A 26,509-nucleotide genomic window follows, 5' to 3' on the forward strand; every position below is an offset into this window, starting at 1 on the left:
TCCTTTTCCCCTACACTACTCTCTAATAGGTCATTCCCCAACTCATACTGGAACCTGGGGTTGTTCCTACCCAAATGCAAGACTCCACACCTGCCCTTGTTATATTTCATTACATTTTTCCCCGCCCAACTCTCCAGCCTGTCCAGGTCCTGCTGGATGGCAGCACAGCCTTCTGGCGTGTCAGCCCCTTCTCCCAGCTTGGTGTCATCAGCAAACTTGCTGACAGTGCACTCAATTCCCTCGTCCAAATCATTGATGAACATATTGAATAGTACTGGTCCCAGTACCGACCCTTGAGGGACTCCACTAGATACAGGCCTCCAACTAGACTCTGCCCCATTGACCACAACTCTCTGGTTTCTTTCTTTTAGCCACCGTTCACAGTCCACCTCACTACCCAATCATCCAGACCACATTTCCTCAGTTTGGGAGCAGGGATGCTGTGGGAGACTGTGTCAAATGTTTTACTGAAATCAAGGCAGACCATATCCACTGCTTTGCCATCATCTATCTATCTTGTTATGTCCTCATAGAAGGCTGTAAGGTTGATCAAGCATGACTTTCCCTTGGTGAAGCCATGTCTACTGCCCCTAATGACCCTCTTATCCTTGATGTGCCTTGAGATGGCACCAAGAATAAGTTGTTCCATCACTTTCCCAGAGATGGAGGTGAGGCTGACTGGTCTATAGTTACCCGGGTTCTCTTTCTTGCCCTTTTTGAAGACTGGAGTGACATTTGCTTTCCTCCAGTCCTCAGGCACCTCTCCCGCTTCCCAAGACTTGGCAAAGATGATGGAGAGTGGTCCAGCAATGACCTCAGCCAGCTCCCTCAGCACCCACGGGTGCATCCCATCCAGACCCATGGATTTATGGACGTCCAGATTGATTAACTGCTCCCTAACCCAGTCCTCATCAACCGAGGCAAACTCCTTCATTGTCCTGACTTCCTCTGGGGCCTCAGCGGTACGGGGCTCCTCAGGACAGCTTCCGGCAGAGTAGACAAAGAAGGCATTCAGTAACTCTGCCTTCTCTGTATCTTCTGTCACCAGGGCACCCATCAGTGGGCCTATATTGCCTCTAGTGTTAATCTGCCATGTATTTGAAAAAGCTCTTTCTGTTGTCCTTGACCCCTCTCGCCAGGTTTAATTCTAAGGAGGCCTTGGCTTTCCTAGTTGCCCCCCTACATCCTCTGACAACAAAAAGTTAATATATGGAATTTCACAGGGGAGGCACAGGAACAACCTTTGCTCTTCTTTGTAGGGGCAGTTTGAAATATCCATTTTTCAAAATTCAGTTTAAACCGAAGAAAAGAAGTACTGATGCTTATACATGCACTTAGGGCAAGGTAAAATAATACAAGTCATTCTCCAACTGAATATCAGCAATGTATGTCAAGTGTCATGTTACTGACACCCTCAGCCAAAAAAGCACAATATGAAGATGCATTACAGAGTAAAAATTATGTATGAAGGAATGTAACACTAATTTATCTATAGTAAGATACAAGTATCATTAGCTTAACAACAACCCAGTTTCCTCATATATAAGGTCTCTGAAAATTCCATCTCATTTTATCCCATAAATAAGGCTGGTCAAATTAAAAAAAAGGTCTTAGTATTAAATTTCCAAAAATATTTACACAATCACAAATTCCCCAAAGGATCACACACTGTTCAAGAAATAATTTAAATTTAAACAAGTTACATTGTGTTTTTCATACACAACAACGGTGCTATCTCCTGAAACAAACCAAACCAAACCAAAAACCAAACACAAACCAAATCCCAACACTTACATTTGACCACGGAGTCAAAATGCAGACTTCCATGGCTGCCAGTCTTCTCTTCTGCACTTCCAGCTCTGCCCATGCTTCCTTACCATTTATTTTCTAAAGGCTGGTAACAAGGCTGAGGGATGCTTACAGTACTTTATGGGCCTCATATTTGTTTATCAGGCCCAGAAAGTGAGAGGAAAAATAATAAATTCTTATAAATGTGAAGAATTTGTCATCCAACCTAGTGTAAGATGGGGGGGGGTTGTTGTTGTTTTTTTCATTTTGTTTCGTTTTGTTTTCCTGAGTTATTGCTTCTCTGATTTGCATAGGAATCACTGCAAGAGCTTTACGCATCGCATGGCTAGAAAGCTTATTTGTGTGAACACTGTACTTCTCTCTCTTAATCTCACCCCATTACAGCTAGAACGCTGATATGCAGTCCTTACAGAATTAAGAGTACAAACAGATCAATGTACAGTACAATACTCCCTTCCAACCCAGTTAGTGTTCTAAAAGTTTATTTGTATGTTCCCTCATAAACAACACCTTGCTGCCTGTAGAACTTCAAAAAGTTTTTAAAATATTGGACTGATTTCTGAAAATCAAGTTTTGTAGCTAGCAGCATGTAACAACGGGACAGTTCTGTGACAGAATGTGACTTTCAGAAGTCAATCCACTATTTCTTAAAAGTAGCCCACTTACTACTTTTAAATATGTATCTTGAAGGCTAATGCTCTCTTTAGTGATTTTTACCATTTTTTCAACAAAAAGAAAATGAAGCCTCACACAGCAGATAGGTCACCTAGTTTTGTAACTGTTTCAGTATTTCATTAACTAATGCGAAATCTGTAAAAAAGTAAGGTTAGGACTATCTACAGGTGTATCATAAGACAAATCAGTTTAAAATTACTACCTTATTAACCGAAAGACACAAATACCAAGGTTTTGAATGAGACAGCAATTTCCAGAACTGCCTAAATTCCAACATGATAGTTGAGCCCATATTCCCAGAGTTTAAACCTGGAAATTTACCGGAATTAACATTATCTCCATAGATACTGAGGAAAAGAGCGACTGAAGCTGAGTTGCTTTGTGAAAGGATTCAAGGACTTGCAATTTCTTCTAAATAATATCTACATTTTGTAATTCCCAAATTTATCTTTTAAAAGATTCTGAGTAATGCTATCATAAAGACTGTGAGATTCAGGTCTGTGTTTTGGGTGAGAAGTCTAAGTCTGAAGGACCTCAAAAAATGTGACCTCAACAACAAATTATATAAAATCACTTCCACTACAGCTTAGAAACAATTAATATAACTACTTAAAATATAGTATAGCAGTTGATCGAATAGAAAGCAAATATTCGTGCTATCCATGTGTGCTCGAAAGCATTTTAGGTGTCCACCCACACAAAAAAAAAAAAAAAAAACCAAACTTGTTAAATCTGTGATCTGTCTCTCTTTATTTACAAAAGGTATAGCAAAATATTAATGAATTAAATTCATACAGTAGCTGTTCCTTTTTGGGAACTACATCTTATATAGCAGATGCCACTGTGTGTTGATCAGTATTGCAATCAAATGGCTCTCATAATCTTTTAGTAATTAATGAAAACCTTCCAATATCTTGTCCCATGTCAGAGAGTTGAGGTTCAGTAATTAGGATTCTGGAGGTAGAGATGATCTGGAGAAAAAGCAGTCCTATAAAAGAATACACTCAAAATATTGAAGGCTTTTTAAGTGTAAAGGAATTATTTAAAAACAGATGATCTCTCTAAAGTATTTGCAGCAACCTCTTCCCTCTTCAGCTCTTCAACAGGCAGAAAATGAAACTCCCATTTCTTGGCCAGCTGTGAGAAACTGGATAGCTCAGACTTCAGTTTCCACTTTGACTGTGCCCTGAAATTCCACTTCCAGTATCTGCAGCCACTGGTTCTCTTGCCATTCAAATCCACAGAGGCAGTGGCCAGCCCAGCCATTCTCTGAAGCTTCTGGCGTGAGCTACGCACACGTTTCTTAGATCTGATCCAGTCTGGTCATTCATGTGTTACGTACAGGTAAATGCTTTTCAGTTTTAGCTGTATTTGAATTTAAGCAGGGATCACGCTAGCCATTAGATCATCCTGGTTCCATGTTAAGGTCTTCCAAAATCTTATTTTGATTTGATTATTTTAAAAAATCTTTGCTCGTGCTTGCAGGGAATTGAGAACATTATCAAGAACATTATTGAGAACATTATCAAGCATTATCAACTGTATTTTCGGAAAAAGAAATAAAAATACAGAGTGGTGCCATTATTATCCCCAATGATAACCCAGACCATCACATCCTTGTCCGAGCTTGTTATAATTGCTTGCTCTGAATTTTAAGCATGAACTAGTACCAGATAAGCTTTCACTGCATGTATAAGATACAGCAGGACACTGGTACTTTCTCCTCATTTAAGCACCAGTTAGTCTTCCATATATCAATCAGTTTTCCCTTCTTGTAGTTCGTACATAGTAGTACTACTTCTCTGCAGCATTAAAAGGTAATTATAGACAAAACATCAGAGAAGGGGACTGTGATACAAAAAGATTAATGTACCTAAACAAAAATATATTTACCTTTGTTATCTATCCTCATTATCTGTTTGATACTGGCTCACAAACACACAAAATATATTTTTAAATACTAAAATATTCTCTCTCAATTTCCTTCTCTCCTTGATCCTGCAGAAAAGTTATCAGGGTTCACTTACAGCCAACAGTGACAACTGCAGCAGAACACCATGATGTTATTGAGGATAAGGAAAAGATCGAGAGATAATGTCTACAAAATGCATAGTGAACAAACCTGGCCATATCCTGAATTTTTTAGTCAACACACAGGTAACAATCTTGGAGCACATCTTCTCTTTGCTCTATACGTTCCACAATCACCTTAAACAGGAGCAAATGTGTGCGTGAAATCATGCTGGATCACCAGCATCTTTCATCTCTTCACTGATATAAAAGATTGCATATGGCATAAGGCAACGGTGAATCAAGCCTCAGCATCTTTACTGGGAGTTCTGCCTCAAAGAGTACTGGCACACACTGAAACAGAACTCACGGATCTTGTTGAGTACAAACAGCACCAAAGTACAGGTAAACAAATAAAATTTAAAACCTGAGATGTGCTCATGGCATTTCTTCCTATAAATTTGCTCATAGTGAAAAAATAGGCTAAAATTAAACTTGTCCACATGTAAAAAACATGGTGTGCAAGAATATCTCTGAACCAACGAATTGTGTGCACATCTGTGGCAGCTGAGGTAGATTTTTCTTCTCATTCCAAATATGTTCCAGCATATACTTATTTAAGTTCTCAGCAATGCTAAACGAACTTCTATCTTCAGTCTCTTTCAAGTCAGGCATTTTGGCTAACTGACTCAGGAAGTGCATTCTCTTCATCCCCAGGTTGCGTAGGTTTGCTGTTTCCTCTTAAGGTTAAAAACGAGTATCTCAATCCTCCTGCCATACTAAAGAAAAGAGAATAAACAGAGGTGTCAGAGATACCAAATGCTGCCCATACTATTTTATACGTACGTACCTTTCCTTTCAATGGATTAAAGAATGCCAGCTAGCACAGAGTGCCATCTCAGAAACTCACTCTGAGCAGACAAAGATCATAATTTGCTCCAACAGATTCATACAGATGTAACAGTTCATCAAAGCACAAAAAGTAACAACTCAAAGTTATAAATCATATTCAATGGGCACAACTCATTCAGTCAATGTTCTCACTTCCCACACCACTTGGCTTTTACTTGGAAGCCTCACAGCACAGAACTACCGCTCATAAAGAAAAAGAATGAACACAATCCCACGTAGTAAAACTGCAGGCGTGTTTCCAGAGTTAAGATCCTATCACAGTAAGATTCAATATCTGAAAACAAACATGAAAAGACATAACTAACTGTAATGTGCTTCACATATTGAAGCACTTCTTCCTCAAGCTAGTAGTTTCAAAACTGCATCATGTAAGTTGGCCAAATCAAACAAAAGATAAAACTATATCTCACTGAGAAATTTTCAGCCTTAACAAATAAAAGCTATTCAAGTTCCACTCACCAAATATTTAGTCCTATGAAGTTTAACACGGAGAATATGTAATCTCCACCAATCAACATTCCAATGTAAGCAATGGATATATTCTGAAAGGAAACAAAAGCCATGCATTTATTCAAGTCAGTTTCCATGTCAAATAATATAAATGATTTCCTAAGGAAATAGGTATACTCTGCTGCTGGCTACTCTAAAATCAGCATTTAAATGAGTTTCACGGGATGACCCCTTATGGGTCATCTAACAGTAAAATAAAATAATAAAATCAATATGCCTTCTAAATGCATGCAATGCACTGAGAGTGACTTTCTGGGGAAAAGAATAAGAAAGAAAATAAAAAATAAAATAAACTATTTGATATTAATTAAAATGGAGCTGTAGCCACGTACTGAAAATGTACTTCTTCCTCATCTTTGGAAGGCTCATTTCAAATCCCGTTTCTTAAAAGCAGGGTTTTGGTTCTCAAGCATAAAAAGCACGCTTTAAAGTTACAATAAAAGCTCTTTATTATAGCTTTAAAATGGTTAACTCCTTATTTTGACAGCTAAACGTGCATTGAAAGCACTTTGCTTCCAAGTTCAAGGCAGGCACAGTTTAAAGTTAAAGGTTCTACCTCTCACTCCGTCCCCATCCAGTTTTCAGAAAATTGTCCCCTACAGACAGAAGGAAAGCTATAGAACTGTATGATCATTTTACCAACACTTTCTTGGTTTCAAATGTTTTAGCAGCTAGCCTGGATAATGACATCATTTCTACCAGTTTCTACTGGGGACTACTGCATCATAAAGTGCTTCTCAACTTTAAAGCTGTTCAAAATGTCTCAAAGACTATTATTGCTCAGAAAAGAGAAACAGCGTTGCTCTGTCTTAATGATTCAGTGTAGACATATAAAATCTAAAAGCATGCTTTCAAGGCCACAAAATGAAAACAACTAGATTAATCTTGCCAGCTTTCAAAAGAAAACCATAGAAAGAGAAGTATCATCTTCTCTTAGTGCATTTTGTTATGTTGGAGTATTGTTTTCCTCAATCACCTATGCAAGGGAGCACTCTGAGGACTGTTACTACTGTGTCTAAATCAGCTCGGATTCTGATAGCTGTTTGGCCCGTAACCATAACCTGGTACAAGTTTTATATTTTGCTAGAACTCTTACAGCTTACAGCTCCATGCTTCTTTCCAAACTGCCCTACAAAAAGGTGCTTGGACAGTCAGAGATGTTCCCAGCTCAGACACGCTGGCCTCATCAACACAAAGGAAGCTGCAGTGGTTTTAAATTAAACTGGGTTAGAGAAAACAGACTGTAAGGACACTAAGTTCAGTTTTTATGACATGCATGTTTTGGTTTTGACTGACCATATACAAACCAAAACTAAGTAGTCCATTCAGCTGGAATATAATTCCCACACAGAGGCTGAAGCAGTTAACCATAAAGCAATATACTCCCCGCTACAGCATAACCATTATTCTGTATCTAGGAGTTCCCCATTAATCATCAGCAATGGAAATTAGTTCAGCCCAAAGTGAAAGCAGGTTAGTCTGTATCAGTTTGCAATGGACGTGCAACAGGCCACCTTGAAAACCTCACAGTAACCTCATAAAGAACAGAAGCAGGTGACAGTACCTGACAAAATGTGACAAAATGTACATCTTTTAAAGTGGCTGAAGCTTCTCTTGTGGGAAATATAAAAATAAATCAATACTCACATTACTTTCTAGAGCACACCTGAACTTCAATGGAAAAAAACAGGGTCACTCTGTAGTGTGACCTGGTTTGGCACAAGCACTGGATTGGCATTAGCCCTCATTTTGAGTTTCTAGCTGAAAGTATGATCAGGATCGCTGCTGAGTCAATGCTCTTTCCTGTCTATTTGAACATTCTTATCTCCCTCTTCTGTTCCATAACTCACCTTGATGGCACCAACTACTGTTGTTGTGAGCGCAGAATTGTAATGACTGCATAGGACAGTAGAATACATCAAGAGAAACCTAAATAAAGGAGAACGTTTTATAAATTCCTCCCAGGGAGCTAGAAGTTTAGCAACACTCTGAAATGTTCAACATTTTCTGGATCAGTATTTTGCTTGGTTTGCCAGTCTCACCTGTTCGAAACCGTAAAAGAAAGATTGTGTGGATCTGTATTTTAAGTTAAGGATATGCATATAGAGAGTACTCAAGACACATGTTAAAATGTGCAGCTTGAGCTGTAGCAGGGTCATCCCTAGCCTCTGAGCTTCTTAAATGTCAGTACTGAAGTCAGTTGGACCCCTTAGTAGGTGCCATGTGGAAGAGAAGAACAGGATCCAACTTATTTTTCTGTTCTTCCTTTGATTCTGTAGTTCCAACAGGAACAAAGCACTGTTCCATTATTTTTGAGTCTCCCATACTTTTCCAGGTACTTTAAGGAAAAAACTTATTGAAACAGTTCCTATACTGAAGGGCTTACATTCTATTAACTGCATAGAGTAAATCAGACAATCAGAAGAGACAGTCAGCAGGGAGACACTGAGTACAGAAAGCAAAAAGTTATTGTTATGTTGTTGACCAGTGTACCTGTGAGGTCAACAACATCAACAGTACTGAAACAGTTACTTATACTATTAGAAATAATTAAAAGATAGACAGAAGCCTCAGAGGAAAATATATCTTCTTTGAATTTTAACATAACTTATCAGCAAGTCTTACATTTGACATTTGCAATTTGAAACACTGCCATTAAAATGTCTTACTTGATTGCCCTGTGTTCTTACCCCAAAAAGCAGGAAAGAATAAATTGAAAGACAAACAAAAAATTTGTCCAGTGCTGGAAATGTGTTGCCTAGTAAAATAAAAAGAGAGAACAAGAATAATGTGCCATATAATCAGCTGTAAATGCATACAAAATGTAGTTAATATGAAAATGTGTGAAATCACAAAATATATTTGATTCCTATTATAATTACAAAACATTTATATTACTACTGAAAATATTTTTATGCATTTAACGTCAGAGACAACAGGACGACAGCACCCATGATACACAGACACATTCTTGTAACATATACAGCAGTGCAGATATAAAACTGCATACTGCAAGCAAAAAACACAAATGAAACACAGATAAATTGTGGGTTTATATTTATTAGTATAGGTACCAGCACTGTGATTAATATTGTGTAGTAGATAGTGTTGATACAAGACAGATAAATACATAAACTCCTTGAAATCTATTTCATACCATAGATTCATTCATGAACAGCTTTCAAGGTCCAAGCCTGCATTTTTGAGCTCCAAAGTACATTAAATAAACATTACTAAGGCCTCTCATCAATGAAGATCAATGAAAAGGATAAATCATCACTTTGAAGTCTGCTCCTTAGTGACATGCAGCAAACACACAGTGCCACACAACAGTCACAAAGAAACATGTCAAAGATTATTTTCCATCTCTAGTAACTCCAAGATATTCTTCATTTTAACCTGATTAAAGTCACCTGTATCAGCACAAAACCCAGCAAATGCTGAACACATCACTGAGAAACAGGATCAAGGCTGTTAGTCCATGCTGAGCAGTGGCTACCTGAGCCTCCACCACCTGAGGTAACAGATCAGATGCATCTCAGGCAGCCCTGCCCTGCTATAATTGTGCTGGTGTGCAACAACAAACTGCAAAGCATTTCAGGGAGACCTTCTGGGGCCTCCTATCTCTGCCACTGCATCACACTTTCCTGTTCTCTGTCAGCCAGCTGGTGAAGGAGAAGTGGGACACTGAAAAACTACAGTCGTGACAAGATCTACATCTGCAAGATGTGGTAGCTACCACTCCAGAACTAGCTAAAGGAGCAGAAGCAATCTCCCTAGCACATAGGCATCATGTTGATATTTTGACTGGCAAAAGATAGAAGTCTGTGACAGATCAAGGCAAAAAGCTCTGCTAGGCTAAAAGCTCTTCTAGGCTAAAAGTAAGCCAACTTTTGCGGCCTTGAAATTGTCTACACACAGGTGTTATCTGCAATGATTTGTTGGATTTTCATTAGTATTCTTCCATTTTTCCTTTTTTTTTTTCCCCTGTGATTTAATCTCTGTGCATCACACTGATGCTAGTTATCCACATCATTTAAAAGGACTTTTAATACTAAGTGACCAAGCCACTTGTACTTATGCACAACAGGCATTATGCATTTCTCTGTTGTTTATTTATTCTTTTCAGGTAATTGAGCATTAAATTGTTTGTGCCAAATCAACATGTGGGCAAAATGCAGTCCGTATTTTTGGCAAGGAATAAACATAGCAACAAGGCAAACTTCCCTGACCGTTTCTCCCAAAATGCCTCCAGCCCTGTCTTTGGGAAAGCAGCTGAAAGCTTACAGCCATACAAACTTGGCTCCCACTAAGTTTACCAACAAGGGCATCAGCTGTATTTTCCTAAACTAGCAAAAGGTCATGCTAGATTGACGTCACAGGAGAAATTTCACACTCAGAGAAGATCTAAATCCATCATTTTTCAGGGAACGACAATTTTTGCCCTTAAAGCAGAGTTGTAAGAACACAACAACAGAACTATGTGAGTCCAGAACACAACAAAAAACAAAGAACATTGAAATGATTTATTATACTCCCAAGCTCTGCAACAATTTTCAGTGGCAAATCTCAAACATTTCCAGAAAGGAATACGAGTCTCTAGACTCATTTTATTGGTAAGAAAAAGGCCATTCAGCAAGTCTGTGAGGGAGCCAGAAAAACAATACAAACCGCCTGGTCTGATACTTTGCATGCCAGGACACGTTGCCTAGGGTACTATCCCGTATTATGATTAGCTATAGAGAGTCAAGCTGTTGTTCTGTGATAATGTAAAATGTAGGTTACAAAACTAGACTGAGACTAAACAGAAATCTGTTCTGTGCATCACAATGAGAGGAAGACTGGAAATATTCTGGTTTCTGTATTTGCAATCTCTTTTTAGAACATGTCTCAAGTCACACAGTGCAGCTGGGTTCCCAATTGCTCCAGCTGTGAGTCCTCAGTCACACATTAATTCTTAAAAAAAGATTCATATAAGGGCTATCACACAAATTCAGCTTCTCTTTAAGGTGAATAATTACAAGTTTTAGCCTGTGAAGGGAAAAGTCCAATCCACATATTTCAAATACTAATCAACAGCATGGAGGTAGGATTACCTCTCTAAAAACAAGCAAAAAAAATCTCATCCACACCCCACATGAAAAATATGAACAAAATACGGTTATCAGTCTGAGAAAGGCAATACTGCTTCTTACCTGCTGAAAGTCTCCAGTAGAAAAGCTAATAATAACTGTTGGTACCACCATGAAACAAGCATTATAGAAAAGGACACCATATTTTCCCAACTCCTGTGAAAAATGAAACATGGTGTGTAGAATTACAAGCCATTTGGGAGCAAAATACTAAGGACTACTCTGGCAATCCTTCTGACATTATTGTCAATGAGCAAACAAAACATGATACACCTTGATTTAAAATACAAGCTTGTAATTGTTGGATTCAGTGTTCAGTTCTGAGCTGAGTTTCCACATCAGTCACTTTGTCCACATGCTCAGCAGAATATTACTGCTCTGCTTTACCTTCAAAAGTTTCTATACAACACCAGCTAGTCAGAAACTTCCTCAAGGAAATGGTCCGGAACTGCTTTGTGTTAGACTCCACACAAGTCTCTGCCTGGACAGGGGATTACCTATTCCACCTATGACAAATCAACCACAAAAGCATAGGGCAGGGTGGCTCCCTGGGGCCAGCATAACAGGTAAATTAATGAAGTCTGGCTCCTAAATGCAACATTTCTATCACTGGTAACTGATGTAACTTCAAGCAATTTGAGGGATGCCACATATCCTGTTGGTTAATTTGCTTGACACAAGAGCAGATGATCTGGGGAATGAAAAAGCAGCCTTCCCTTCCTTAAGATTCAGCCATGCTACTGGGCAATCTCTCCAGCTTATCTCTTGCTTTAAAATGAAATTCCATATTTTGCAGAAAAAATTGAGGCTCTTAAGTGCTGCTCATAAAAAATTACAGAGTCTGGATTTGATGTGATTCCTGAGATTATTAAAAAATACGTATTTCCACCAAAGTCAGTGACAAAATCTCTACCCAGCATCTCCAAGACTGGCCTTTGCTATGGCTTGATAGATTTTCATGGCACTTAATCTTACATAGCCAAAAAGGTTTCAGTTGTTGTGGTTATTCACTCAAACTGGACAGGGCTCTGTTCCTACCCAGCAGTTTATTTTATATAAACTTCACTTAAAGTGTGTTTCTAGTCAAGAAGTCATCCTCTTTACAAATATATATGAGATATATATACATATATATATATGTGTATATATATATATTTATATACATAGTTTACAGATAAACAACTTGCTTTTGGTTTGGATTTTTTTTTTTTTTTTAGCCCAAAACAATGTTTCAAAGTGACTACAAACTTTGTCTAAAAGACTTGGGAGAAAAAATACACTGTTCATCTAAGCCTGGCCTGAGATACTAATAAGTTTTTCCCAGGCTGTTCTGTATTATGGATGCATATATCAGCTGAAATTTGAAAGCAAATGAAACTATTTGTTAGTTCATAACTTTATGTTCATGAAGTCATGTAATAAGTAACTCACTGTTACCATTGTCATCATGTTAAGTTCAAACTAATCACCTCACAGTTACCTTTGGATCCATTTTCTGCTTCATGTAAACTCCATTTGCTGCTGTGAAGATATCATTTAGCAGCACAAAGGTGTAGCCCTCCAGATTAAAAGACAGATCAGACCTGGGAAAGAAATATTATATTGTAAATAAGCAAACACTATATGATGAATTGCACTACCTTGTTTACCTGAAGAAGTACCATAAATGAGGAAATGCAAATCCTGACAACTCCAGCCAGTCACAGGTTTTGCTTTAAGCCTTCTTCGTAAGTCAAGGTACTTTACATTTCTCCAGCCACTGGACCATCACAAATGAGTCACTTCAGAAGCGGCAGGAAATGATCAGTTTTCATTCTGTGAAAAATTTCATCTGTCTCAATCCTGACAACCTGTCCAATTATTACTGAGTATACTCATCTATTCCTGTTAACACACAAAGTAGCTAGGGAATAAAGTCTGACTACTTGTTTTTACAGTCAGATCAGACATATTGTCATCCTTTCTGTTTTGACTTGTGACCTCATGGATATACGGTAATTCTTGTAACAGGACATGGCTCTATCCGAGCCACATCACATGGAAATTATTTACCTTTGTACACAGGAAAGCCAAGAAACAAAAAATAACATTATATTTCCAGTTAAGGAACATTCAAACCGAAAGAAAATAGAGAGTAGTATACAAGTGCTTTGTAAACTTAGCCTCACACTGGAATTCGTTCACAGTCATTAAAAAAAAATAGATACTGCCTAATACAAAACAGTATTTGACAACCAAAAGACCAGTCTTTCTATCCAGAACAAGAATATGTTTTTGTAAGATTATTAAAACACACTGATCAAAAGCATCATTCCCCATAGAGTTCTAACTTGCTTTATTTGTGATCCTGCAAACATGGAAAACTGGGGAGGGTGGCAAAGGGAAGAAGCACCAAAATACTTTCAGCTGGAGTTAAATTTTTCCCTTTGTATTCCTGCACCTCCCAATGATGTCAGTAGAGAGATTTTCCACATCAACTTGATCCAGAGTAACCGTTCTCAACCTAGGTTTACGTGGCACTTAACAAATAAAGAAATATCCTGCTGTCCCTCATCTTATAACATGACTTCATATAACAAATTAAAACCTTACCCAGCTGCTATAAAAGCCCCAAGAACGATGGCAAATACGCTGACTACAATACTCAGTGGATATCGTTTCCTGTAGACAAAAATTAGACAGGTCATACTTTCATTATTTGAAGAAGAGATTAAATGGCTGTCTGCCTGAAACGTTTCAAAACAGCCAGCAATCACAGAACATTTAACATGAGGGCACAGTCTTGATAACCTTAATGAAGCCATGTGCCACACTGTCAGACCTTGGCCCTGAGAACAGAAATTGAAAAAGCATTATGAGCATTCTGCTACTAGATAATTTTAAAAGTAAATATTATAGGTAATTGAAGAAACAGTACTGGAACAAACTGTATTTACTGTGTATTAGGACTCATAATGGACATATTTCAGTGTCTTCAAGCAATCCAATAAAGGAAAACCACTACATATCTCTCATGTAGTTTTTCATCTCACCTTTATTGGGAAAGATGCTGTACAACAAACTATCTGGGCTATTTTCCAAATAGATACTTATTTTGAAGTCAAACTGAAACCTTGTACTTGAAGGGGAAAGCATGAAAGCTTATGATATCTTTGCTACGTCTACATAAGTACTGCCACAGAGTAAAACTAGTCTGCTTCTCAAACCTGTATTACTTTATTTAGAAATGTCCTAAAAACTTCTTTTTGCTCCATACCGCAACATGCCTTACAGGCATTGTCCTAGCCATTCTCTCAGGCTAGCCCCCAGCTCTGAGCTGGCCTGTGAGAAAAGATCCATCAGAACAAAATGTACATTGCTCTTGGAGAAATCCTGCATGTCAAAGGAGCGCAGCTGTGGACCGCTGTCCCAGCAACAAAGCCGTGTGCAGTCTCCAGGTATGACAGGCTTTGATCATAATGACTCGCATATTGACTGCTTTTCAAATCCCGAGCTAGGCCAGCATAGACTCTTTGGAGTCTTTTCATCTTCAACCCTCAGGAAACACACCGTCACTGTGGCAGCCTATAGGAATACAGCATTCTGCTCTTAAGCTTCCCTTAGGTTAGGACGCTGCTTGTACTTGTACACCACATTGCTGTAGTCCAGCTAAGAACAGATGACAACCTCACAGACTCACATTTTCCTCACTTGCTTGTGGGAATTCTCAGGCCCACAGGAGAAGACAGCAAGTTCGGCTTTCCCTGTGAGAATTTACAACTAGAAAAGAATCCTTGGAATCCCCAAATATGACTCACATCGATCAACTGCTACTTTAGCCAAAAGGCGATGGCAGTCTGCTTTAAGGCTTTTCAAGAAACTTTTCCCCTGACCATCACTCTCATGTTGCCTGGGTTCAGCTTCAGCAAGCTGCTTTTCCTCTTGTGACCTCACCTTATCCAAGCAAGATATCTGGGTAGAACCATGACAGTGACAAAGTATGACCTATTTATATTCTGGTTCTTCCAAGTCATTACAACTGAAACTAGCGATCCCAAGCTGCAATAGCATACACCTCTTAATTTCCCATTAAAAATAACAGAGGTATCTATAACTGAGGTGTTTTCTGATCTAACAGCACGCTGACAGATAACACTTTGCTTCATTAAACTGGTATGTTTTTAGACTTAGGATCTGTCTGTTTGAAGCACTTTGTAGCTGGGGGGCCTCCGAGACGAGACACAAACCACAACCGCTAACACAAGTGTCTAAGTTGTGCTCTGCTTATCTGATTGATGTGCAACGGTCAAGAAAATGAGCTGTGTAAATAAGAGCAAGCTGACTTTTTTCCCCTCAATTCACTAAAGTGCATGCATCAATGTCTTCAAAAAAAGCTACATGAAAGCACTTTACTTGCTCTTTTCTATTTGTCAGTAAAAAACATTCATTCAATATTCTGATGAGATGCCACAATTTGACATGATCTAAACCAATTTGATATGATCTAAAATAAAGGTATCTTAAATGAAAAAAAAAAAAAAGGATCACCCAAGTATGATGATTTCCAGCAGTAAAGTAAGTGGAATGGTAAACTTCCTGAGCACTGTAAACATCGGCAAACTGTCAAAAAAACAAAATCCAAGCACAGCATCAGATTAACAGTATTTTTATGTTCTAATTCTTATCTAATGTTACTAACCAGAAGATGAAACCAGTATCCAGCAATAACAAACCAAAACAAAATCCCAGTCACTTAGTATACATTAAAAAAGTCAGTCTGGAACTAGATGCTGATTAGATAACCAAATCATTGAAAAATAATATGATTTGCCAGTTTGTAAAACAATGCAACTGGTTACCTTCTAAAGAGTGAAATGGAATACAAAGGCTATTTTCAACCTAGCAGAGCCCCCATCAAATAATTTTTTCTGCAGAATTAATGGGCATGGTAAGTAAAATGATTTCTGTTGTAAACTTAGAGGACACACAATAAGCCTGTATCTCAAAACATATAAGAGAAATAAAATACAAAGCAAACATGCTTATTAAACAAGCTGTACTTCCAGAAAAGTAAATTAAATCCACAAGAAAAAAACAGAGAACATAAAAGAAACATGAAAGTTGGGACCAGCTGCAACTACCAGCGGGTGTTTTTTAACATATTGTTGGTCTATGTAAAGCGATGCAGTTGGAAAACTTTTTAATTCATTTGAGAAAAACTTCTGTCTGACACTTAGGAAATCTGACAGCAAGGCCATATTGACCAATTAATTGTCTGTTTAAGATAACTATTAGCAACTGCATTAACAAATGCCACAAATCCTAACACAGAGTTTAATTACTTTACAACAGACATTTTGAAGGTATGCATAGGACCATCTAAACCTTACTGAGAACCCAAACATGGTGGAAAATGCCATAATATAAGCAAATGCCACATAATGTAACAAAACACAATGTAACAAAATTTAATGGTAGAAACATGGTAGCCATTCTTCCTTTTCTGCAAGAAAAATCTGTTATGAACAGTAAACCTAAAGAGGTATGTCAGCCACAGGAGGAGGAGATGGTGCACTTGTGTTTAAAATAACCTACTAAACTTTATTTTAAAATTACACTTAGGGAAATGGGAAAGAAGAACCCATGGATCAGACTTTTACAGGACTAAAACTACTTCCATATTCACAATGGCTGCACAGTCACTGCAGTGGAACAGCTTCTGAATAAACACAACAAAGAGTCGCAGAATCAGGCACCTGATGTTGCTAGTCAAAGAAAATTAATTTTATAAATAAAAAGAAACATAAAAGAATTAAAAGTAATACATTTTCTCTCCCAGTGTCTGTATAAAAGTTTCTGAAATGCTGAAAAGCTGCAAAATTCTCTCTTTCGGTTTAGTTTACTTCCAAATCCTCAGGAGCCTGTAATAACATACAAGAAACCATCGCAATGGTAGTGCTGCCACCATCCCCACCACTACACAGCAGTTTTTCCATCTCTTGGTGTGTCCTAAATAAGCCGCACGGCCACCGTGGCACTTTTTTTTCCTTATTCTTCCTCCTTCAAAAACATCTTTTGTACAGCCTTCAAACTCTCTGGTTAAGACACACAGGAAAAGCTGGATGCTTGGGTGTGTGGGGAAAGTGAAAGCACTTTCATTGTCACAGAAGAGCATTGCGATTTTCTGTCAGTACAGGCCCAGCTATGCCCCCCTTATAAGAAGTATACAACTTGTAAACAGATCAAACATTTTGGTAAGAATTTCATAAAAATATCAGGGGGTTTAGACTGACAGTCAGACATCATGTGCATTTAAGTCTCCACAAAACGCTTTTTCTTCAGTGTTTATTTTTTGCCCCCATAAAAGGGTAAAATCCAAACAGTCTACTTATAAATTCCATTTACTGTACCTGAGTTTGCTGGTACTTGATAATCCACTTATGTGGTTTCCAACATAAATCAGAGGCAGAGGAAACAACTGTGGTAAAATTAAAAATGCAAGTCGGATTATTATGTTTTGAAGTATTGTTCAGAAACTTTACATGACAGAATTTGATAACTATAATATCAGACATACTTTTAGCAAGAAAGAGGGTTTTTAAGGAAAAAAATGTAACTGCTGCAAACTGATCTGCAGCTTCCGTTCATGTGACCATTCATAACCACAGCTTCACTGACTTCATTAGAAGAGTAACAATCTAGTGAGTCTGAGACTCAGACTCCATTTACAGTAAATGTTAATCAGTTTTATTTTAATTACTGTAATCCTCAGATTAATACCCATTCTAACATTTTAATTTTAGGTATAAAAGTTATGTTAATAGCTAAGCAAGCAAAATAATAGCTTGAATAAAAGAATGAATAAACTCTTAAGTATGCTGTGCTTCTCTAGGTACTCCACATACATTAGCAGGTCTGGAAGATATGAAATTTTAGATCTACCAAAGAAATTATGCTACATAAGACACTAGAAAAAAAGATAAGTACTCAGGGGTAAATTAAACGTCACGATTTCCAGCTTCTAGCATAACGAGACTGACTTGCACAGTAACATATGGGCCCTAACACAATACAGAGAAACAATAACAGCACTTCAGAGCCTTAAGAAAAAGGTACAAGAAGTCAGGGGTCTCTAAACGACATTCAGTTGCAGCTCAAAGCCGTTCTCTTCCCACTACAGAAAAGCTGCAGAAGATTAAAAACAACCACAGTAATCAATGGGGACAAAGGTGGTGTGTACATCTAGTCCCAGTCACTATCAGCCAAGCGGAGCTGAAATGGCAGGAAGACAAAACAGATCCTCTGTCCCAGCAAATGCGGCAGCTGCTGTTGTGCCTATACATGCCGCAGGAGACACTGTGTTTGCTGGAGGCGATGCCCTCTCAAAGCATTGTATGCTGGAAAAGCATATAGAGATGTCGGCTGCTTTTTATCTACGCTACAAATTCTGCCTTTCTTTTACAGCAAAGAGGAGAGAGTACAGAAGTTAACTATAGTTAACTAAGGTTAACTTTTAAGTGAAAGTAGTAGTAAAAGTAAACAGGACAGTAAGTAACAATATTCACCCTGTCAACATAAGTTTGCAAAAATTTTGTAATGCACTTTCTCTTCTGTATATTTTTATTTAGGAAAAAAAAAAAAAACAAACAATCTGGTTTACTTAATTTACAGGATGGAAACAGAGCTGACAAAACATTCTCTTTCCTCTGAAACTTGTCTATTGTAAAGACAAAACATCCAGCACAACATCAGAGATCTGTAAAACAATGACTCAAAAAGGGTCAAGAACTCCAAAGCTTTGTCATTAAAATAAGCATTTTGCTACTTTAAAACTACAGCTGAAAGTACTAAGGACCTAAACCAGTCCAGGAGTGAAAAGCAACTACAATCTTACTGTCAATGAAAGCAAGAGCTGTCAAAAGGATAAAGAGTCGGTCAAAGAATGCTTTAAAAAGTAAAGAAATCAACAATTCGCAATCCAGCTGATTCACTGTGACTAGTCAAATCCAGCACTACAAGCAATACGCAAGTCCTGGATGCTGCAGTGCTGACTGCTCCAGCATACCCAGAAAAGCCTTCCAAAGGACAGATATTATTAGGACAAAAAAGAGTATTTTTTTAATGCCCTTGTACTGATGTTAAGGTGAAGGCAACAACAGAGAAGGAGAGTAGCTGGACTGGATGAGACAGAAGGAAGAAACTTCTCAAGGTCTCAGCAAGTTGTTTACATGGGGAACTCAAACGTACCCACTGGGAAACCCTCTTCATTCACATTTGGGAAAACATTAGGATTGTTCTTCTTATAATAAATGGTACAGATATTCCTACAGAATCTCTAAATGCCAATGATTTCAACATGCATTAGGAATATACAGTATTCACCAAAGACTGTGAGATCTTCATAGTAAACCTCAGATTGATAGTAAGAAGATTCTGCAACAAAGACAGTGGCCTGAAAAGCTGTGATATCTGAGTCCTGCAGCAGAGCTGGAAGCTCGCTCTAAATTCCTGAGCAAACACTGACCAACACCCTGCAACAAGACATAAATACACAGGCTCACACACCAAAGCAAAGCTCCAGCAACACTGCGCAGATGCAAAAATCTAAAAGGATCAGTGCTGCAGTCATTTCAGATGCTAGTTCCCAATCCGAGATACAGATCCTGTCCTATTTTCTCTGTCTTGCCTAGACCATACAGGCTTACGGTCTGCACGATGCAGCTAGCCCCAACCTACAGTGTTTACAGCAGGCATTATTTTAGTCCCTCCTATGGAACATAAATCTTTTGGAGTCAACTGGGTTTGGGTTTTTTCCTATCACATATTCTCTTTCTATTGTTTTACCACATGTCCTATTCAAACTTCTAAGCAGCCCTTCTCCCTTCATGCTGTGATCAAAATCCTTTCTTAAGCACAGATCTCCCATTGATCCCCAAAGGAGCTGTACACATCCAGAAAAACACCAGGAATCTGAAAGAGTTCATCCAGCTGTATGAAGGTACAGCACCTTTTCCCATGTATTGTGTAATAACATTCTGCCAGATTTCTCTGCAAACAAAGGCCAGAATACTGCAGTGAAACTGAAACGATCAAATCCCATATTAAATGAAACAAAGATAATCACATTTGACAAAAAAATGCAAAATTTTTGCTGTTTTGTATCTAGTCTCCACAAGAAAGAACGCCACTATAAGAGGTAACATTTTCCTATCAATATCAGGACCTACGTAATACTTACCTTCACAGGTATACTTTTGTCAAAATCGGGGAAGTGAACAATCTTATTTAATTTTGACACATACAAGATAAGTACGGTGGCTGCCATCTAAATAAAAAGAAAAAACAAGAAGTAATCTAACAGCAAAACTGTATGTATGAAAAAACTGCTTCAAAGACAAAATCTTCACATGCATTTAATAAATGCTATGTATTATGTATTTCTTTCAAAGAACAACACACCACACAATGAATAAACTGGAATAACTTTATTCTTATCAATTTTGACTGCTACTTATTTAAAAGTACAATATAGACATACGTTTTACTAGCTTGAGAAAATTAGTGGCACCCAGTGAAACAATGAGTGCTGAGAGGGAGCCAAGAAAATAGAACAGGACATGGTACCAGAATAATCATGGTATTTCCACTCAGAGTGTTGTTTAATCTGCAGAATCACTCCTACATCTTTTTTGGTAATGTGAGATGAGGATTGTGCATTCATCAATCCATTGACAACACAAGGAAGAAATAACAAAGATACAGACCAAATGAAAAATATCTGAGCAGTCATACATCATAAAAGTTAATGTTGGCCCCAGGAAGGAAAAAAAATTAAAATTTTCCTTATATAAAAATACAGTAATTGTCTACATAGAAGATGAGGTGGAATCATGTCTGCAGACTAAAGCATTATACGATATTATATGCACTTTACAAAGTGCTCAGGTAAATCCTGGAAGGGTCAACAAAAAAATGGAAATGCCATTGAGTCTTATGCTTTGCAAACAAAGCTATGTCATTACCCTTAACATGAATTATTGCCACATTTTCCAGTCTTTGACTTCCACTGAAACACGATGTGTAGTTCCTTGAGCAGTCTGGATGTGTGACTCTCTCTCCCTCTCTCACACAGCAAAGACTTTACAAGAGATTTGAGACTCTTCAGCATGAAATGGCAGAGAAGTCTGACTTGCGGTAACCTCTTGCCACCTCTTCCTCCCTACCCATCAGCTTGTAACTTTGGCAGAAAAAAAAATCCTCTCTTTTAAATGTATTTACCCAAACATTTGCCTCAAGGCTCCATCTTTCCCAGCCATCCCTCTGCAAAATCACACATTCTTCTTCATGAATCATGTACACAAACATTTGAACTTTGGTTTTACCATGATGCCTATTAGCAAAAAAATAACAATAAAATATATATTTCTGGTCCAGTAGTGTAAATTGCCCACAGGCAAATATTGCAACAAAGATCCAAAGTTGTGTGGTAGTCCTACGGGAAAACTGCTGGGAAAGGGGAGAAAGATTTTTGACTAAAAACACCGTTTGTCTGAAAATAGAGGCAATGTCTCTGCATGTAATCCACAAATGCTCAAGGATTCTCACAAGACCTATGCACTTGCTAGAACAAATCTTGAAAGTTTTGAAGGCCAGGTCTCTTAATTACTGAAGTCTGTAAGGGGAAATAAATTCTATTTTCAGCCCTTTATATGACTCTTCCCATGAAACAGTTTTGACTTGAGTTGAAATTTCCTTGACCTTACTAAAATAAATCACTTTTCCTTACAGTGTATCTAATCTAGAAGACAAGCAATGCAGTATAACAGAGATTTCTCCCCTAAAATATACCTCTATGCTAACATTAGTTTAACTTACAAAATAAAGAGTGCATTTAGTATGCTTTACTACATTATTTATTTAATGTGAACATACCTGTCCGATTCCAAGAAACATTGGTGATGGGAAGCTGAAAAGCATAAACAGATATTTAATACTGAGAAAATTAAAAGAAAAAAAAAAGAAAAAGATTAATTTAAAATTATAACTAAAGTCAAGAACTGGACATGTGGATGACTGGCCTGTCTTTCAAATGGGCTCAGAAACTGCTGCACTTGCTAGAGTCCTAAGATTTTATTTCTGCAGCAAAACACAAGCTGCATCCAAATAATATAGCATATGCACAGTTTATCAGTTCTAAAGTGCTAATTGTTTTGGGTACCTTTGTAAGTGAAGGTAACACAGATACACTGCATAATTTTTTAAGTGGTCTCACATATACACTATACATCCTCAGAGGGTATAGAAGTTAAACCGCTTGCACTTGCCCTAACCTGGAAGCTTATCTACATGGCCCAAACACACTAGCAACATTTTCTTGTGAAAATAAAGGACCTAGGTAAATGTTGTAGAAACATCTATTGTCTGCTAAATTTCTCTGCTAAATTTCTATCATGCCGGTTCAGTTAAATTTAGCTGAAAGCATGAATACTTGAATACTAACAGAGCAGAAACTTTAGCACAACACCTGAAGAAGCTGAGCATCTCGATTTCCCCCCCTAAATCTACATCAAGTTAAAACCAAGAAACGTGTGGCAGTAACTGCAAATTCTTTGTAAGTATACTGAAATACAAGCAAAGAAGTTATTTAGAATGGATGGCTGCTTTATGCCACAACCACCAGTGTCTGGAGCCTCTCTGCTCAAAAGCCTCAGGTATCAAGGAGCACCCTGAAGGTCAGAGCTCCTGCTGCCTCCAAGGAGTCACGCAGCGTTTTTCTGGACTGCACTGTCAGGAACGGTTACACACAAACCTGCATCCAGGGAATCTAAATAAAAGCCATTTCATTCTCCGCGCACACCTGCACTAACGAATGTCTAAGCAATGTCCACACTCTCAACAAGCTTTGCAACTTTCCATTATCAAGACTCCTTAAGGTTGTGGCTGTTCATCACAGAAGCCACCAGGAACCACTATACTACTACTTGGCTGCTGAGAAATGTGCTCAAATGAGTTGCCCTGGGACAGGAACACAGTATTAGCAAAAGAAAGGCCATAAGGACACTGGAGTCATAACAAAGAAAAAGGGTTAGGAGCAGCTGGTAGCAAAACGATTCTGGGAAACACAGTTGTTGGTTTGGTTTTTGGGGGTGAGGGAGGCGGGGGGAGGGAAGAGCAAAAGAAACATAACTCCCATTTATAATAATGTGATGCTTAAACTGTGTTTTGGTTTGTACTTGCAGCTATACAATATGGAGGCTTCACTTGTCTGTACTACACAGATTTTTCCAGGCATTTTTGATTTGCAAAGCCCTAAACATTCCCAGCAATGCTGTAAGCTCTTTATACGAAATTCAGGCTTAATGATGTGCGTGCTGTCCTTGATACCTTTCACGGATGCAGTAGATGTATGCCAGGGACTTACAGGGAGCTGCAGATTGTATTAACACGATGAAAACAACTATAAAATAAAATCTCAACTTGTCTCATGTATCATTTCTGGGAGATGTTATATACAGGTGCTACTTGTTTAAACAGCATTGAACATTAGAAAACAACAGCAAGTGTTGCTTTTTTTTTTCTTTTGTTTTGTTGGGTTTTTTCGCTTTAGTGTTTCTAGTTCATAATGAGCTAGAACAGCATAACCAGAGCAAACCTTGGAAGTAAAGAATATTAATGGTGAGATCACAGCTACAGCACAATGATTCCACATGAGATGCCCCATGAAGTCGCAGAGGTAGTGTTTTCACGATTAAGAGACTTTTAAGAGACTTTCTAAGGCCTCATGTTTAATTTTTGGCTATCTCAGGAAATAAAGGCGCTCTCAGGAAGGTAAGAAGATGGTGTGGTGGGAACCGTTAGGAGAAACACTGCCTCCCCGAAGGGTCTGAACCAGTGTGACCAGCAAAACACCAGTTTTGACACCAGGAATATCGAATGGCCTTGGAGGAAAAGCCCGTCGCGTCGCGCCGCGGTGCGGCGCAAGTGGTACCTGCCGGGCATAAACGGGGTCTGAAACTGGAGAAACCGGCCCCGGCCTCGGCACGTTCACCATCTCCGCGGGCCAAGGGCCTGTCTCGGTGCGCCAGGTGACAGCCCCGGCATCCGAGCTGCCCAAACAACCCTGGGTTACGCCGGCGCTTCCCCGACAGGCGGTGCGGCCCCGCTCCGCTTCTGGAGCGCGGTACAACCTCCGCTCGCCGGGACAAGCGCGGCAGCGCCGCCGGCCCGAGGGACAGCCGGGCCGGGACAGGCCCCACCGCTGCCCGGTGGCTCCTCCTCCGCAACCTGCGGCCCTCACCTGTAGGCGCTGAGCACGGCCTTGTTGACCAGCACGATGAGGAAGGAGCACGTCCCGTAGAAAAGGGCGGAGAGCACCCTGGGCAGCGCCGAGTGCGCGGCAGCACCCGCCGCCTCTCCCGCGGCCTGCCCGGCGCTCATGGCGGCGCGGAGCTGCGGCGGCAGCGGGCAGGGCCCCACCTCGGCCTGCACAAGTGCGACCGGACGGGCCGCCACTCCTCCCCGGCCCGGCCCGGCCCGGCTTGGCCCCGAACTGCGGGGAACGGCGGAGGCCGCAGGGCGCCCCCTGGCGCTGCGCGGGGCCGGGCCGTGTCGCAGCGGTTCGGGCCCGGCCCGAGGGGAAGGACCTCGGGGTAAGAACAATCTCAGTGCGGCAGGCTGATGCCTCCGGGACTGGGGGAGCTGCGGCGGCAGGGCAAGGCCCCGAGGCCCTCCGGTACCTTACGCCACCATCCGGCACCGGCTGGCTTTGTTTTTAGTACAGCCCAGTCAGAAAGAGTTGAGCGTCTGCCGGCGCTCCCCTCCGGGAAGCGACAGCCCCGAACCACCCGCGGGCAGGGTCTGCCACAGGCCCGGCCGCTCCGCCCAGGACTGCGCTTCCCACACTCAATGATTTGTGAAACCGTAAAAAAAGCTTTAAAAACTTCCGTCAGATTTCAACACACAGGGGAAATAAACACCTTCATGCTCTAAGGCAAGTCGGGCATCAGAAACAAGGGCCCAAATATTTAGCAGTTACCAAGCAGCACAGACTAAACTTAAAAATTTAAACCAAGTTCTATTCAAAGCATCTATTAAATGGCAGCACATCCACTCTCCTGCTGTTAAGTCATTTAATCTTTCAAAGCACTGAACACTTCAAGATCTTTTGTATGTAATCACTTCTTTAAAGAACATAAAATCAGTCTTTTTTTTTTAACTTGGTATTTTATTCAAAACTTCTTACAACACAAAACTGCTTCAGCTGTCTGATTTTTGTCTACAGCAAAGTAAAATTCAGTGTGCTTGTCATACTTGCACAAATATTCTGCAGTTGCCCAAAGCATTACAACCGACTGGAGAAAAAAAAAGTATTTAAAAAAAAAAAATCCAAATCAGGTTGACTCCACTCTGCAACTGGCTGCTAATTACAGTCTTGTGCCCTGTGAAATATTACGCAGGAGCAATTCTGAGTTATGACTCAGAAACACAAGAGATTTATGCTCAGGGCTCATTTTGGGATCAGACTATATGCATGCAGCCAACTGAACAGTCAAAAACATGTAAATTATTTGAGAAACTCCAAACTAACACTAATTACCAGTTTTACCTAGATTAAGAAGCCTAGAACAACTGGAGGGTTTCATAAGCCTGAAAGTTTAGGCTTTTTTAAGCCTAAACAGGAACAAATAAGCTCCATGTCAGTTTAGGAGCTGTAAGGAAAATGTAAACCGTGTAACTGGTGCAGAGTTATTTACATTCAATGAAAATGATTTTTTTTTTATTACTCAGTTACTATTTAGGTAAGTGCATCAATCATGATTTAAACAAACTGGATTAATGAGATTTCCAACCAACAGATTATCAGAGAACATAACCCAATAGCTGTAGTTTCTGGTGTAAAATCACACTACTTTTCTGGAACAGCTGAATGCCCTGGTCAGTCTACACCAAGTGATTGATAAAATTATTTCTTCCTCTTGTTTAAGCGAGAGGGAAAGTGGCTTCCCTTCTCACCTGAATTTCCTGACCTTCAACACAAGGAATGAGTTAAAGCAAGTAGGTCAGTAAATATGAATTATTAATATCCCCTAAAGCAGTAGCTTAAAAAAATAAAAACGATAAAACCAAAAACAACACAAACCAAAATACACATCATGAAGTCCGATTTTAAAATAAGGTTTCATTAGCATATTAGGACTCTGGCTGCCTTCAAAGCAAATTACCAAAAAAGATCACCATGAGTCAATACTATTTCAAAGTATACAACAAAGTGACAACATATCCTACTAAACATTTTGTATGAGCATCTGAGTACTAGGCAGCATTCTGTAATTTCATTTATTTGGGAAATATATGAAATCACAGATGTTAACACACTATCTTTGGAAGCCTATTTTCTAGTTGTATAGTGAATACTTTTCTGCAGTGTTTAATTGATAGCTGTAGTACAGTTAGTGAACACAAAATTGGCATGTTATCCTGAA

General features: G+C 39.2%; 1 protein-coding gene across 3 annotated transcripts; it reads right to left on the minus strand.

The window, feature by feature from the left end:
* Positions 1-3,207: 3,207 nt before the first annotated feature.
* SLC35D2 (solute carrier family 35 member D2) lies at positions 3,208-24,858 on the minus strand. 3 transcript variants are annotated; one of them, XM_065861358.2, is made up of 12 exons: positions 24,325-24,854; positions 21,960-21,993; positions 20,266-20,352; positions 17,438-17,505; positions 15,576-15,647; positions 13,641-13,709; positions 12,529-12,631; positions 11,112-11,204; positions 8,607-8,674; positions 7,767-7,845; positions 5,866-5,948; positions 3,208-5,273 (listed from the first exon to the last, which is right to left on the minus strand). In XM_065861358.2, exons 1-12 carry the CDS (start codon positions 24,462-24,464, stop codon positions 5,162-5,164), a joined length of 1,008 nt encoding a protein of 335 aa, XP_065717430.1. In that variant the 5' UTR covers positions 24,465-24,854; the 3' UTR covers positions 3,208-5,161. The 3 variants fall into 3 exon arrangements, with proteins under 3 accessions (XP_065717430.1, XP_071658089.1, XP_065717431.1); XM_071801988.1 differs by lacking the exon at positions 15,576-15,647 and having other exon boundaries at positions 24,325-24,858; XM_065861359.2 differs by lacking the exons at positions 7,767-7,845; positions 8,607-8,674 and having other exon boundaries at positions 24,325-24,856.
* Positions 24,859-26,509: the final 1,651 nt, after the last annotated feature.

The sequence above is a fragment of the Patagioenas fasciata genome, chromosome Z (assembly GCF_037038585.1).
Source record: "Patagioenas fasciata isolate bPatFas1 chromosome Z, bPatFas1.hap1, whole genome shotgun sequence".
NCBI lineage: Eukaryota > Metazoa > Chordata > Aves > Columbiformes > Columbidae > Patagioenas > Patagioenas fasciata.